We start from the raw sequence: 17,390 nt of genomic DNA on the forward strand, positions 1-17,390 counted from the left end.
ACAATAGTTCGTTAACGGCTTGTCAACTTAATTCAGAATCAACTATCATCAGCTTTCTGTCCCATCGTGATTTATTACGCTTTTCACCTAGATTTGCCCACCAAGTTGCGCCGGCTCTATGTGGCAACCTTCTTGAGCAGATATTTTCGAGCGCAAATGACTGCATAGCCTTGCTGTAATGCAATCTTTTGATGCGCTCAACCGTTGATTTCTTTGGATCGCATTTTCCACCTTGCGTCAATTCATATTCTGCACAAAAATGCATAAGTTAATTGTTTTAATGCGATGGATGCATGCGGCCAAAATATTGTGAACCTAATGCTTTTTGGACGCAATCTTGTATATTTTATCAACGCAAATCTGCATTGTTTTATAACTTAGCAGTGTAATAACGTGCATTTCTGCCTGTTATCAGTAACCAACGTATGGCTTCTCCTCATTCGGCCACACTTGGCTTCCTTAAGAGCCAACCTAACCTCAACAAATAGATAAGGCCAGTGCCCATGGCTCAACTCCAATGCATAACACAAAGCCAACACATGGGCTACACACTAACAACACTTAGCCAATTTCTAGCTTCACCCAAGAGTCATACTTCCAAACTTAAACAGTTCTTCTAACTCTTCACCCTTTTCCCCACAATTAAACATTAGTTCTCACATTAACCTACTCACCATACTTGTCTCAGTAGTAAACATACACAAGTAGGGAAATTAGGGTTTAGGGTTTACATCTTACCTCCTTCTTAAGAAAATTTCATCCTCGAAATTCTGCTACAAGTCCGTCAATTAAACAATTGTGGATACTTATTTTTCATTTGCTTCTTGGCTTCCCATATAGCTTTTTCAATGTTATGGTTTCTTCATAATACCTTTACTAAAGGTATTGTCTCGTTCCTCAAGACTTACTCTTTCCTATCAAGAATCTCCACTGGTTTTTATTCGTAGAAAAATTTTCTTTCAACTGTACTGGTTGTTCGGGTAACACATGGGTAGAATCTGACACATACTTTCTTAGCATCACCATATGAAAAACGTCATGGATATGAGATAACTCTGGAGGTAACACTAACTTGTACGTCGCTGGGTCTACTTGCTCTATTATCTCGTAAGGTCCAATGTATCTCGAGCTTAACTTTCCTTTCCTACCAAACCTAAGTATTCCTTTCCACGGGGACAACTTAAGAAATACCTTATCGCCAACTTCTAATTCTAATTCTCTTCTCTGCTTATCTGTATAACTCTGTTGTCTATCTCGAGCTATTTTAAGATTTTCTCCAATAATCTTAACACCATCTGATGTCTGCTGAATAAGTTCTAGGCCTAATAGTTTCTTTTCTCCCACTTCATTCCAACATATCGGAGTCTTACATGGTCTCCCGTGCAAAACCTCATATGAAGCATATACTCGAATGATAACTGTTGTTATACGGAAATTCGATCAACGATAGATACATATCCCAACTGCCCTTGAATTGCAATACACATGCCCTCAGCATGTCCTCTAGTGTCTATATCGTCTGCTCAGACTGACCATCCGTCTGTGGATGAAAAGTTGTACTGATATATAGCTTTGTGCTCATATCTTTTTGCAAGCTATACTAGAACTTCGATGTAAACCTAGAATCTCGGTCTGATACAATCGAAACTAGAGCTCCAAACTGACTCACAATTCTGTCAACATACAACTTAGCTAACCTGTCTAGGATTAAAGTAATCGTAATGGGTAAAAACTTAGCTGTCTTTGTCAATCTATCAACAATTACCCATATACCATCATAGTTTGCTGGTGTCCTAGGTAAACCAAACAAGAAATCCATCGTAACATGCTTCCACTTCCACTCTGGCACTGGGAGTGGATTAAGCAATCCTGTTGGCCTTTTCCATTTAGGCTTAATTTGCTGACACACTAAACATTTGTCAACATACTCTACTATCTCTCTTTTCATATCAGGCAACCAGTATGACTTCTTTAAAATTCTATACATCTTCGTACTGCTTGGATGCATAGCATAAGCTTAATTATGTGCCTCTTTCAGAATAACCTTCTTAAGTTCTAAGGTATTAGGTACACATATTCTACCTTCCTTCAGTAGCACTCCATTTGCTCTTAACAGATAGTTCGTTCTCAGGCCTTTACGTCTTCAGCTAACTTCTGAAGGTCAAAATCTCTTAACTGTTCATGTAGAATATCATCTACTAAAGTAGGACGTATCTGAAATGAAGCTAATAAACCTCCTGTCTGATTAACTGATAGTGTCGCTTTAGCACTATGCAACTCGTGCAACAGTACACCTCATACTGAACAGATAGCAACTCTGGTTGATCCGATCTTTCTACTTAGAGCATTAGGCATCACATTCGTTTTATCTGGGTGACATTTAATTGTACAGTCATAATCCTTGATCAACTCGATCCATCTTCTCTGTCTTAAGTCTAGCTCTTTATGATCAAAGATATACTTCAGACTTTTATGATTAGTGAATATATGACAACGTTCACCAAACAGGTAATGCCTCCACAGCTTTAGAGCTAACACAACTGCTGCTAACTCTAGATCGTGTGTAGGGTAGTTACATTCATGCTTCTTTACATTATTTTCATTTATTTTGAAGATGGAGGGAGTTGTAACTCCCTTCCCCCTATTTCTCTCTATTTAGTGCATGTGTGGATGTAGTGCTCATTAAACTTACACAATTCCAAAAAGAGATAGTAGTTTTCTCTGGTAAAACAATTTTTTCTCTCAATCACTTCCTCTCTTCCAAAAGCCTAAGAGCCCACGACTCCTTAGTTATTCTCATCCCATTAAAGAATACAGGAGGCTCTTTTCGTGGTAGTGACTATTTGGATTGAGTTTGTTCGTGATAGATCCAGAGAAAGGAAATACGTGAAGAATGGTTCTTCAAGGGTTAGTTTCCATCTCCTTATTTCCATTTCTTAATTGTTTTTCAGCATGCTGCATTTTGTCATTAAATGCATATTACTTTTTACTATTTTGTAAAATTTTTTAACTTGTAATATTTGGGATTTGGGTTCAATCCTCGCTTTTGCTTAAGGAGCTTCATTGGGTTTTTCAGTGCCCTAGCGTTGCAACGTTGTGAAGGGTGAAATCGAATTTTTTTTTACAGAGTTGCAACACTCCAAGACAGAAAGTTTTTCTCAGTTCACGTGTAGTTCGGTTCATGGTTCAGTAGGTTCGCATCCAGTTCACTTGGTTCGAGCATTTCGGGTGTTGAACGGTCTATTTCGTGCGATTCAAGACCCGGTTCACCTATTTTAAACCGGTTTGACTATTATTTTGTAATAGTTTGTTTTTCAATTAATTAAATTAATATAAAGGTTATATTAATTTAATTAATTGCTTAGGAATCCAATTCTAGTCCAATAATTGTTGTTTAAATTATGCATTTGATGTATGGTTCAATTTAATTTATATATGTCATAATGTATGCCACATAGTAAAATCACACCATAGGTTATGCATTATTTATGCATCATTTATATTATAAATGTTCTAAAATATAGTTGCATGATTTAATTTTATAGCATGCTCATGCATCATATAATATAATTGTTATAATATATGCTTGCATGCATTAATAACTGTCATGCATCATTTATATTAAAAGGCTTATAACATATAGTTTGGATGTATGGATGTTTGTATGTTATTAATCATTTCATTACTTTAGTATATAAGTTTTATGCATGTTTAGTAATGAAATGGGAATTTCATGATACATGACACTACTTTAGATAATCTTATAATCGTTATAATTTTATTGAGCATGTCAATCGATACAATGTATGGATTTAATTTGTTACATTTGTTGGGGTTGATGCCCTAAAGTCTTGTGTTCTATAGTTTGTAAACTGTTTGTACGAACGGTTGTGTTGTATAATATATGATATTTACTTCACATCTTGTTTTTTGCTGAATTGTATGTTTTATTTGGTTTACCACAAATCAATAAACATAAAATCCTTGGTTATTTGTATGTAACTTAAGCATGTATGTGGTGGCATATAAGTGGATCATGTCTTGAGTGATAACCAAAATGGTCTGTAGTATATGGATATAGGAGGGAAGCCTTATCCTGGTAATGCTATGGATACGACCCGCTTTGTGGTCACAAGTGCTGTGACTTGTCACAGATGGTCTGATCCTAATCATTCCTGTAGGGGACATGCGAGCAGGGGCATCCTATACAAAGAGTTTGTATAAGACCTGTGCACGAAGTGTTAACGTCTCGTTATATAACACCGTTTATTGAGAGAGACTTTCACTTCACTAGGATAACCATAGTAACATTACCTTCAATCTTGAGTGAGTTGAGAACTCCTGCCATTGAGGGTGGTTCTTTGATTTGTATAGGTGCGAGTGACTAGGTCATCAATTCAAACCTACCATTTTGTAGATTCGTCAAATTTGGGAGCTGGGAGCTTAGCTACACAAGATGGAATTCACTCCTTCCTCGAGGTAGGGGCAAGTAGATAGATAGCTCCCTTTAGGACTGATCCAGGGCTTGAACGAGCATCTGTGAAGGGTCATCGTACTCATGATTGGTTATATCCGATAGACAAAGAAATATACCTGTGATAAAAAGAGTTCAGCTGTTGGCCTTTTGTGGAATGTCTGGTAGTTAACGGATTGTGGTTCTCATGGCTAAAAAGTTTAGTAAGCTATTCACATACTGTTGGAGCTTCAAGTCACAGGTCCATTAGGTCCCTTAGGTAGCTTGGATAAAGTCGAGAATCAGTGTTTGAGTCAGTTTGAAATGTTCAAATTGACAAGAGAGAGTTCGATTATATATGATATAATTGACTAGTTAATCTTTTAATTTTTTTAATAGAATTGAATTGATTTTAATTAAAAGATTAAATTTGTAGCAAACAGAACACACCGTGAGATCTATACTCGGCCTCGAGGCACCTTTAATAGGATTAAATTGATTTTAATTAAAAGATTAAATTATAGAAATTAGTTTAATCGGTTTAATAAGATTTAATTGATTTTAATTAAAAGATTAAATTTGTAGCAAATGAACACATCGTGAGACCTATACTCGGTCACGAGGCCTCAACTAGTTATTGAAGGAACTCTGGTGAGGAGAACCTTGAGCGGAAGCGAATCGACCAAATTCCATTAGTTATCAAATAATAAGTTTACAGTAAACATACAAATAAATATGCATTTAAATTAAACTGCAACATGCTTTTCAAGAAAAAAGTTTTTAAGAATTTCACCTTTGAAGAACATTTCTTCGTATTTCCCTCCCTCGAACAGTCACGTACAACTTGAAGATCTTCTCCAAGAAATTCTCGAACCAAAACCTGGACACAACCACAATGCTAACTTGTATTCTCGAGGTGAGAACCCAGGAGTGGTGGGCTCTGACTATTTTGGTATAGAGAGAAAGTTTAAGTGAAGAAAGAGGATTGAGAAATATCACACAAGAACTCACAAAAATGTTCTGTAACTTTCTCAATCGTTCAATAACCTCATCGTTGAAGAAGAAGAAAAATTATTTTTCTTTTATTCTCCTCTTGCCAAATTGAATAACCACCCCACTAAGGTGGGTGGAGAGAAAAGATGGGGAAGGTAGTTATAACTCCCTTCTTTATTATTAATAATAATAATAATAATATTATTATTATTATTATTATTATTATTATTATTAGTATCATTATTATATGTTATATCAAATATAACATATAACCTGTAGTTTTAATATTGTATTAGATACAATATAAACTATAGTTTCTTTTATCTATTTATATGACATTTAATATAAATCTCATATATATTAAATTTAACAACTATGAATCACATTTATAGAAAATATATTTGAATCTCATTTAAAATTTATTTTCTCCCATTAATCTATAATGTATCAAATACATTATGACAATTATATCACATATAATTGAAAGAATTTAATTATATCATTTATAATTAAATCCCTCTATTAATTTAAACAATTCAAATTAATTAAAAAAAATGATTCTTAACTAAATCCTTCTGAGCTACCAAGGGGGCCTCATGAACCTGTAGCTTGAAGCTTCAACGGTATATGAATAATTAATTAAACTCGTTAATTACAATATTCACCATCCCTTAACTTTCGGACACTCCACTAAAAATCGACAGCTGCACTCTTCACACTACAGATATATTTCTATGTCCATTGGATATAACTAATCAACAGTAAAATGACAATTCACAAGTTGCTCGTAAGTAGAGTTGAGTAAAATTACCGTTTTGCCCTTATAGTTGCATCTAACTCTTTAAATACCACTGATCCCTCTAATGAACAATAGATCATAGTCCCACTATGACTAAACCTCTCTCAAGCCAGGAGTGGGTGTGGCATCACATTTAAGACCCGGAATCAGCTCTTAAGAGAGCAATTTATCTACTTACCTCTACTTCGGAGAAGGAGTGAATTTCATCTTGTGTAGTTGTGTTCCCAGCTTCCCAATCAGATGAATCCCCAAAATGGTAGGCTTGTTGAGTTGGCGATCTGACCCCTCTCACCCATACAATTAAAGAACCGCCCTCATAGGCGGAAGTTCACAACTCACTCAGGATTAAGGTCATGTTACCTATGGTCATCCTAGTGAACGAATAGTAATTAATTCGATTAAAGAGTTTAACGAAACGAATTAATTACAGATCATTGGAGCTCATGATCTGTAAGTACATTAGGTCCGTCTGCTAGTTCATAAATTGGAATAGCAAATTGAATATTAATTGGATGAATTTCGGAACGATGGTTATGAATTTGAGATATTCAACATTCAATTATTAGGATTTTTGATTTATTGTATTTGATACAATTAACTAAAACCATTTAATTTAGTTGAAATTGAACAAAATTGGAGAATCAATTAATATTTAAATTATGATTTAAATATAAAATTGAACCATATTGGTGAAATTTATGTTTTATTAATTTAATATTAAGATATTAAATTAATTTTCTTTTAATTAAAAGGTTTAATTAAAAACAAAATTAGTTTTATTTAAATTAATTTTTTTGAATTAATTTTATTTTTTAAATAAAAAGGTTTTATTTAAAAACAATTTTATTTTAAAATTGTTTTTCAAGTTAGTAGAGTTTTCCAATTTAGGAAAAATCCACTAACCAAACCTATGGTTGTTTATCACCTAATTCTACCATCTTCTTCATTAATTCTCCAAGTAAGAGCTGCCCACCATGCAACCTTGCTTTGCGATTTCAGAGTATAAATTGAACCTCCATGTAGAGTGGTGAGGGTGATTCTGAGATTTTTGATACTGAATTACTGAAAGGTTGAAAACCCTCTCAAATCATCAAAAAATCATCCCAGATTCAGCTTGATTTGAGTGTTTCCACCACACATTTTTTCTTAAGCTTTGTAAAGAAGATCTTGATGGTGATCTTGTTGAATTTTCAAGCTTAATCTTGAAGTGTTTCTGCTAAATTCGGGATTAAGTCTTCAAATGTAAGTTTTGCTTCAAACGCTCTTTGAATTTCTTTTGAATAACTTGTTTAAAACTCAAATTAAGAGTAGTTAGAGTGCTTATTGATTTTGATTTATTCCGCTGCATGTTAGATTACGCATTCAGTTAGTTTATTAGTTTTTAGTTAATGCAACTAAAATATCACATATTTTATAGACAATGAATAAAATATCACATATTTTATTAAATACAAAATGAGTTTTTTCATACAATGTTTACAATCTATAGGATACTTACGAGATTTAGGGCATCAACCCCAACAATCTCCAACTTGACCTAAAGTTAATGGGATGTACAATATAATAAAACTATAAAGTACATAAACAATAAACTAGGGCATAACATGCCCAGTATAACATCTCCCACTTGCCCTAGTCCAGCCGTGCTCTGTCCCATAGACCCATACTTTGCAAGTAACCCTCAAACACTGTAGCTGTAAGGGTCTTTGTAAATGGATCAGCAACGTTGTGCTTTGAAGCTATCTTGTCGCACTTATGACTCCAGGCTCCTTGGAATTAGCCACAATACCACTATTATCAGAATAAAGTGTGATGGGCTTTGACATGTCTAGAACAAATTTCATGTCTGTCAAGAATTTTTTGAGCCAAACGGCTTCCTTCGCAGCTTCACAAGCCGCTATATACTCAGCTTCCATGGTGGAGTTAGCGACGCACCCTTGCTTGGTGCTTCGCCATATTATTGCCCCTCCGTTGAGAGTGAACACTGATCCTGAAATGGATTTCCTAGAATCCTTATCAGTCTGAAAATCAAATTCTTAGAACCATACACAAGCATGTAGTCCCTCATTCTCGATAGATATTTGAAGATGTTCTTAACAGCTGTCTAGTGATCTAATCCTTGATTAGATTGATATCTACTGACTATCCCCACTACATAGTAGATGTCAGGTCTAGTACATAACATCGCATACATCAAGCTACCCACAACAGATTAAAAAGGGATCTGTCTCATCTAAACCTCTTGAGGTGTCTTAGGACACTGTTCCTTAGACAATGTAACTCTATGCCTGAAAGACAACAAGCCCCTTTTGAAGTTCTGCATCGAATATTTGACAAGCATCTTGTCAATATATGACGCCTGAGACAGTGCTAGCGTTTTGTTCTTTCAATCTTGAAAGATCTAAATACCCGGAACAATTTGAGTCTCCCCTAAATCTTTCATTTGGAATTGAGTTGCTAGCCAGTTCTTAACTATAGTCAGTAAACCTACATCATTCCCAATGAGTAGGATATCATCTACACACAATATTAGAAAAACTACTGATAGTCATATCATCTACACAATTTCCAGTCTTCCGGCACCAAAAACTGTTGATGATCTTCTTGTATACACAAGACTCGTCAACATTTTGATCAAAGCCATAAGATTTGATCGAAATATCAATCCTTATGTTCCAAGATCGAGATGCTTGTTTTAGTCTATAAATGGACCGATTAAACATGCAAACCTTTTGCTCTTAACCTTGGGTTATGAATCCCTCGGGCTGCACCATATAAATGGTCTCCTCAAGATTGACATTTGCCAAATCTCATAGTCATAATATTAGGAAATTGATAGGAAGATCTGAATAGACTTTAGCATGAAAACAGGCGAGAAAGTCTCTTCATAGTTGACTCCCTCTACCTGGGTATAACCCTTTGCCACCAGTCTAGCCTTGAAGGTTTTCACCTTCCCATTAACACCCTGTTTCCTCTTGTAGATCCATTTACAACTTATAGGTTTAACCCCATCAGATTGATCTACAAGATCCCATATGGAATTGAAGTACATAGACTCCATCTCGAGATCCATGGCATTGATCCATTCATCTCTATCAACATCCTTAATTGCCTTCTTGTAAGACAATGGATCCTCAACTTTTCCATCAACTACCATAGCCAGGATTTCAGTTAAACCCATATAACGAATAGGTGGGTTCGCAACATTCCCACTATGTCGAGGTTCCCTCAACACTTGAGGTGGATTTGACCTACTAGATGAAATTACTTCAACAACTCTTGTTGAGGTACTAGGCTCTTCAACAACTCTTGTTGAAGATTCAGTAGTTTCTTTGGAAATCTCATTCAATACAATTTTACTTCTGAGTCTGTGCTCCCTTATGTGGTCTTCATCAAGAAAAGTAGCATTTGTTGATATAAATACTTTGTTTTCTTTAGGATCAAAGAAATAACCACCTCTCGTTCCCTTGGGGTAGCCTACAAATAGGCATAACTTTGAACGTGGTTCTAATTTCTTAAGATTTGACTCAAGCACATTTTCATACCAGAACAAGGTTCGATTTCTCCTTTCCGATACACCATTTTAGAGGTGTACCAGTTGCTGAGAGTTGTAATACTATTCCATGTTCTATCATATAGTTTTGGAAAGTTAAATCCATAAACTCTCCACCTCGATCAGAACAAAATATTTTAATCATTCTATTTAACGCATTTTCAAATTCAGCTTTGAATTCTTTAATCCAAATACTTATGTTGCATTAAATAAACGTACCCGTATCTTGAATAATCATCATTAAAAATGATGAAATATTCATAATCTCCCCTAGCTTTTACATTCATCGGACCACAGAGGTCTGAATGTACTAGCTCTAGAGGTTCTTTAGCCCTATGACCTTTTCCAATAAAAGGCCTTTTAGTTATTTTTCCTTCAAGGCATGACTCATATACAGGTAAAGAATTTTCTTCCAACTCGCTTAAAAGTCCATTCTTCACCAACTTCTCAATCCTATTAAGATTAACGTGTCCCAGTCTTAGGTGCCAAAGTTGGGCATTTTCCTTAGGAGAAATTCTAAATCTCTTATGTTGAGTTACTGTAGTTTTAAACAACTCTATGTTATAGAGGGCATTTGTTGCTAACGTCCTTAGCACATACAATTTATTTTCCAGTTTTACAGAACATATATCAACACCATTCTTTGTAATAAACACTTTATTGAAAGAAAATTTTATTTGATAATAATGTTCTAATAAAAACTTTACAGAAACTAAATTCCTTTTCAAATCAGGAACTACAAATACATCATTCAAAATGAGAAATTTGTTCTGTAAAGTCAACTAGACACCCATTGCCATAGCTGAGATGACGTGCCCGCTTGCATCCTTATCTCACCAGCATTAAGTTGCCGCCACGAACTATTTCCCTGAAATGAAGAAAAAACAAGGTCAGTGACCCTAGAACCAATAATCTAGGCTGAATCATCATTCTCCACTAAACAAGTTTCCAAGACAAGAAAATCACGTTTACTTTGTTTAGCCTTCTTTTTTTCTGCCAAATATCTAGGAAAGTTCCTCTTCCAGTGTCATCTTGGTTGTAATAGAAATATTTTCCCTTGTCAACCCTGACAGGTTGTCTACCCCTTGATGCAACAATTCTTGGGATAGCAACAACCTTCCCATTTCCACTCTTTTTCTTCTTCCATTTTTTGGTGCCGGAGGAAGAAGGTACAAACTTAGTTTCAGAGATCGAACCTTTGTGAAACTTTTTGGAAGATGAAGCTCATTGATCAGGGTAGTCAGGTTGTAGTCAATCATATTCAAAACAGCACCGCTACGGAAGTGTAGGAAACTTTCAGGTAAAGATTTAAGTATAATGCTAATTTGGTTGGCCTCATCGATGCTTAACTCATTCATCTCAGCCACGTTGAAGTGGATCATCAAGTTGAGAATGTGTTCTCGAATAGATGCTCCCTCTTGTATACGGTCATTGAAGATGTACTTAAGAGCGTCGTGCCTGAGTTGTGCAGACGGTTGTCCAAATATTCCCCTCAGGGACTCCATTATCTCACGGACGGTTGTTCATAACAACATTGCTACGAAACTACAGAAAACTTTTAGGTAAAGTTTCCAGGATGAAGCTAACCTCACTGGCCTCATCAATGATAGACTTATTCATCTCTGTCATGTTAAAGTGGACCATCATGTTGAGGATGAAGCTAATCTCACTGGCCTTTTCTTGCATATGGACATTGAAGATGAATTTAAGAGCGTCATGCTTGAGTTGTGCAGACAGTTGCCAAACATCCCCTACAGAGACTCCATGATCTCACGGGTAGTGAGCACGGACTCATACTTCTTGGCAAGACTTCGTTAAGGCTTGCCAAGTTATATGCTCGGGCCTTTTCGTTTGCCCTTATCCAGCGCTCATAAGCTTTCCGAACATTTCAAGGAGCATTAAGAGGTGGAATGGGAGAACACTCTCTCATCAAGACGAAACGCAGGTCATCGATGATTAAAATAGTGTTAATCTTATTTTTTCTACTAGCATAGTTCTTGCCAATTAATTGATCGATGACAAGTAAACTAAGAGTAGCATTAGCCATTTTAAATTTGTTGAAAAAGAACAAAATTATTTTAGTCTACTTGCATTAAACCGCTTTTAAGAAAACCAATCAAGTTTTAGTAAAATAATCAAGTGTACCTTAAGTGACAACTATTTTACAATGATGCTTCAGTGAGACAGGACAAAAGTCACCATAGGGTGATCAAGTTCCCCTTCACTGAAATGAGACATTCTCAACGATTAGACAGAAACAACTCCTTGTCACTGTAACTAATGGTCACTATTGTTCGGTCTAGAATTTGTTAACATTCTTAACAATTCTGTGTAAGTGTAACCCCTCATTTTAGTTTCTAGAGTCCCGCCCCAATGAGCCAATCGTAAGGAAAAGTCGATTGGAACAAGAGACTAAAGCAACCTTATCCATTTCTAGAGACCAAATAAAGTAACCCTATCCATTTCTAGAGACCAAATAAAACGTCATGAAATACAGCCATCCTATAGGGAGACACCCACGATGCCATGAGATGATGCATGCAACTTTGTTCAACTTAATGAGATAGACCGAGGGATATGTTGTCATACATCTTGCTCTCACTTACTCTAAACACTCTCTCCATTCATCTTGGTATTGACCTACCCAAATGCCACCCGTAAAGGGACACCCAGGGTGCCTCGAGGCTAAGAGTAGATCTCACGGTGTGAACTTTTAGGGAGAAACGTGTAGTGGCAAAAAAGAAGTATCACATACCCTATTTTCCTCCCAATGAGTGTTCTACCTAGGGTTAATTAACATAGAAATTCGGCTACAAGGTTAATTAATTTGCTAAAAAAAATAACTCGTCTTTGATGATTAAACAATTTTGATTAAAGTCACATCAAACTCTTTAATAGACTTTCATCAAACTTGCATGCATGTAAAAAATCTATCTAATTCACCTTTCCAGGTAGGTTCTCGGGTAGGGGTGTGAGGTTTCCATCAACTTAAGTACCTCAGCCATGGCAGAACTCTCCTTAGACAAAAGGTCCCCTATAGATACACTTGTTACATATTTAATTTTTTATTAGGAATCAATGTAATCCTATTAAATTGATTTAAAAGATTAAACTTATAGTTCTAATCTCATTAGAAATGTGATCTTAGGTCTATCTCAATCATATTTTAAAACAATTTTAAAAATGATTAAAGCCTAAGATTTGTATGCAACTCTTTATTATTGATTTTAATTCTAATTTCTTTTAATATAACAATTATAAGTAAATGGAGCAATAATTGCTTCTAGAAGTGAAAGTTGTCCCCACAAACCAACACAGGTCCTTTCAGCATGCTTAACTTTTGAGTTCTTATGATTGATCCACCGAAAAGGATGGTGCACCTTGTTGGTATAAGTAGTAACTTTCAATTCTTTTAAGCCTTTCTTAACCATACTTTCATGTCCTCAGGATTCATCTCATTCAGATGTGATATCGGTTAATTCATGTACCCCTCATAAACAGGGTTGTTACATATTATAACACTTATAATATAAATGATGCATGGATATGCTATAATGCATGCATACATATACTATAACTCTTATATTATATGATGCATGAGCATGCTATATGTAATTTAAATCATGCATACTAGTATATTATAACACGTATAATATAAAATGATGCATAACCTATGATGGGTTTTAAAACTATATGACATACATTATGACATATAATAAAAACATACATCACATGTATATTTATACTAAAAGTTAATGAACCGGGATAGAAACTCTCTAAATAAGAAAAACAAAGGCTAACTATTACAAGATTTGAGTCAATCGGTTTGGAACAGGTGAACCGGGGCTTGAACCGCTCGACTCGAACCACTTCTCAAAGAACAGCTTGCAGTTGATCGCATTACTTCACAAACAGTATTGAGTTACAAGTCTCTGTGTTCGACCTCAGGTCATCTCGACCTCCATATACATGTTTAAGTTAAAAATATAATCTTGGATGTTAGTTTATTGGTTTGTGGTTAATGTAACTAAAATATCACATATTTTATAGACAATGAATAAAATATCACATATTTTATTAAATACAAAATGAGTTTGTTCATACTATAGGATCGTACGAGATTTAAGACATCAACCTCAACAGTTAGGGTTGGGGTATTTAAGTTGACGGAAACGGAACACCCTTACCTGGAAACTTACCTAGAAAGGTGAATTAGATAGATTTGCTACAAGCATGCAATTATTGATAAGTTTATTAAAATGTTTAATGAACATGAATCGGTGTTGTTTAACTATCCAAAGTAAGTGTTACTTTTGGACAAATTTAAACAAATATTTAGTAAATTAGTCTTATTCTTCTAAATTAAATTAACCCTACATAAAATATTAAGTGGGAGGAAGATGGGGTATATGATACTTCATTTTTTCTTTTCACATTTCTCCCTAAAAGTTCACACCATGAGACCTATACTCAGCCTCGAGGCATATTTGCTTGTTTCCCTTTACAAGTGGTGTTTGTATAGGTTAATTTGAAGGTGAATGGAGAGAGTTCTTATAGTAAGTGGGAACGGGACATGTCAACACTTTCATGCTTGGCGTCGAGGTACCTTTGCTTGTGTTCCCCTACTGATGGCATTTACATGACTTTTTACTCAAACTCCAAAAATGAATAGGATTGCTTTAGTTTTGCCCGAGTCAGTTTTTTTTTATGGTTGGCTCATTAGGGACAAACTCTAGAATCTAAAATGAATTGTTACATTTACAAGAGAATATTAAGCTAGTTAACAGTTTCTAGACATAACAATGGTGAATAATAGTTATAATAATGAGTTGTTCTATGGTGGCTTTTACCTTGCCTCAATGAAGGGGTACCTGATCACCCTACGGTGGCTTTTACCCTGCTTCACTAAAATATCATTGCAAAATAGATGTCACATAGGGTGCATTAAGTTATTTTGCTAAATTTGATTGGTTTTTCGAAATGGGTAATGCTTAAATACTTATATAAATAAATTGTATGTTTCAGAAAATTTTACAAAATGAATTCCATAATGTTATGCATGGTTGTCACTAATAAGTTAACAGGCAATAATTACATCAGTTGAAAAAACACGATTAACAAAATTCTAATCATCGATGACCTGAGATTTGTCCTGATGGAGGAATTTCCTTCAGTACCAGCTACAAATGTCACTCGAAACGTTCGGGAGGCATACAAGCATTGGGTACAAGCAAATAAAAAGGCCCGAGCGTATATCTTGGCAAGCCTTTCTAAAGTCTTGACCAAGAAGCATGAGTCCATACTCACTACCCGTTGGATCATGGAGTCTCTGTAGGGGATGTTTGGACAACCGTCCGCATAACTCAGGCATGACGCTTTTAAATTCATCTTCAATGTCCGTATGCGAGAAGGGGCATCTGTTGAGAACATGTTCTCAACATGATGGTCCACTTTGACGTGGCGGAGATGAATAAGTCTGTCATTAATGAGGCCAGTGAGGTTAGCTTCATCCTGAAAACTTTACCTAAAAGTTTCCTGCAGTTTCGTAGCAATGCTGTTATGAACAGGATTGACTACAACCTGACCACTTTGCTCAATAAGCTGCAGTCTTTCCAGTCCTTAATGAAAGTCAAGGAATAAAAGGGAGAGGCAAATGTTGCCTCAGCCTCTAAGAAGTTCTTTAGAGGTTCGACCTCGGGAACTAAGTTTATGCCTTCTTCTTCTGACACCAAAAAGAGGCAAATGTTGACTTTGCTCAATGCCATAAAATTTGTGGTTTGTAAACAATTAACTTATTCTGTTAATAAATAAAGTTGTTATTGAAGTTTGATTCAATAAAGTAGTTATTGAATATGTGAATTGCTCATTTCGTTTTAGAAATAAATCCAATAAGCTAAAGATCCATGGCTAAACACATGGATACTTTGAACTTTATATGGAAACGTAAGAGTGGATCAAGTTTGAATAGGTAGCCTAGATGGTTTATAGTATACAGATAAGGTTGGGTACCATATTCTGGGGACACTATCGAATATGGCCTACTTTATAGATGTTACATATGTTGTGAAGTGCTACAAACGAAGTGATCCTGATTCATTCATGTGGAGACATGAGGAGTGGAGGCATCCTATATAAAGAGTTTGCATAAGATCAGACCAAGAAATAAGTGACTCTTATTTTATAACGTTGTTTAATGTTTAAGGTTGACTATTTCCAAGTGATGACCTAGGTAACTTATCTTTAATCCTGAGCTAACTATAAACTTCTGTTATTCGGATTATCCTTATATTAACATAGGTGAGGGTTGGCTCAACAGTGCCAGCTCAATAAGTCTCCCATTTCAGGGGTAAGATCGGGTAGATAGTTGGGGACATAGAGTGCACGATGGAATTCACTCCTACCCACTTTTAGGGTTAGTAGAGAGGTTGTCCCATAACCGTTGACTCTAGGTCTTGAATAAGGGGCACACCCTCTCATTGGCTCGAGAGAGACTCGATTTGATGATTGGATCGCAAACCAATTGTTCATTAGAAGATCAGTGACACTTAAGAATCAAGATGTAATATCGGGGGTCAAACAACTATTGACCCAACCGTTATTATGAACAACCTGTGAAGGGTTAACTTACTAATAATGGTTATAAAGAGTGGACACAATATTTCTACAACTATTGGGCTTTAGTTGAGTGACTTGGTAGTTAACAAATCTTTGTTAATTAGGTTAAAGAGTTTAGCCGGTTAATCTCGGATCGTTGGAGCCCATGATCTGTAGGTCCATTCGGTCCCCCTACTAGCTCACAAATGGAATAAACCTTAGAATAGTGAGATGAGTGAATTTGAAATGTTCAAATTCGAATTAAGGGAATTAGTAATTATATGTGATACAATTACACGTTAACAAATTAAACAAAATTAGAGAGTCGGATAATATTTAAATATGATTTACATATTAATTTCATGAATAAGGATTCATGATTGTGGAATTCACATTTGATTAATTTAATATTTGATATTAAATTAATAAGAATCAATTAAATTGTTTAATTAATTAAATCTAAAATTGAAAATAATTTTTTGAATTTTCAAATTTAGATAATCAATTTTGTTTTAATTAAATTTTTGAAAAATTAAATTAAAATTTAATTTTAGTGAAAATTCAATTAATTTATTTGAAATCAATTTTAATCAAATTGATTTTGGTGTTAATTTTAAAAGGAATTTCAAAACTAAAATAGTTATGATTATCCAATTTGCACTTTAAACAACACAAATTCCACCAAATCCATGAAGTAGGTGTTGTCTTGTTGGTATGCAATGTGATTGCATGGTTGAAAACAGTAAAATCAACTTGCTTCAGCTGATAAAAGGGCATACAAGCAAAAGTTGTTTTTACTGAGATTTTTTTAGTGAAGAAGAATTCTTCAACTTAAGTGTTCTTCTCCTTCAAACTTCCCTTGATTATGTTCATTTTGAGTCCCACAACTCAATCTAAGATCCAAGAGAATAGTAGGAAAGATCTTTTGGTAGTATACTACACATTTGGACTAGAAATTAGAGCTGAATTCGTAGATCAAATGAGTTCTTCAAAGGTAT

At 35.1% G+C, this 17,390-nt stretch overlaps 1 protein-coding gene across 1 annotated transcript in view; it reads right to left on the reverse strand.

Moving 5' to 3' along the window:
* LOC120067574 overlaps nucleotides 1–1,987 on the reverse strand; it is a 3,424-nt gene extending 1,437 nt beyond the window's left edge. Inside the window, exons 1-2 of the mRNA XM_039019120.1 lie at nucleotides 1,774–1,987; nucleotides 1,192–1,418 (exon numbers count right to left, since the gene is read on the reverse strand). Of these exons, the coding sequence (XP_038875048.1) occupies nucleotides 1,192–1,418; nucleotides 1,774–1,987 (441 nt within the window). The remainder of the gene's footprint in view (nucleotides 1–1,191; nucleotides 1,419–1,773) is intronic.
* Nucleotides 1,988–17,390: the final 15,403 nt, after the last annotated feature.

This window comes from Benincasa hispida, chromosome 12, assembly GCF_009727055.1.
Source record: "Benincasa hispida cultivar B227 chromosome 12, ASM972705v1, whole genome shotgun sequence".
NCBI lineage: Eukaryota > Viridiplantae > Streptophyta > Magnoliopsida > Cucurbitales > Cucurbitaceae > Benincasa > Benincasa hispida.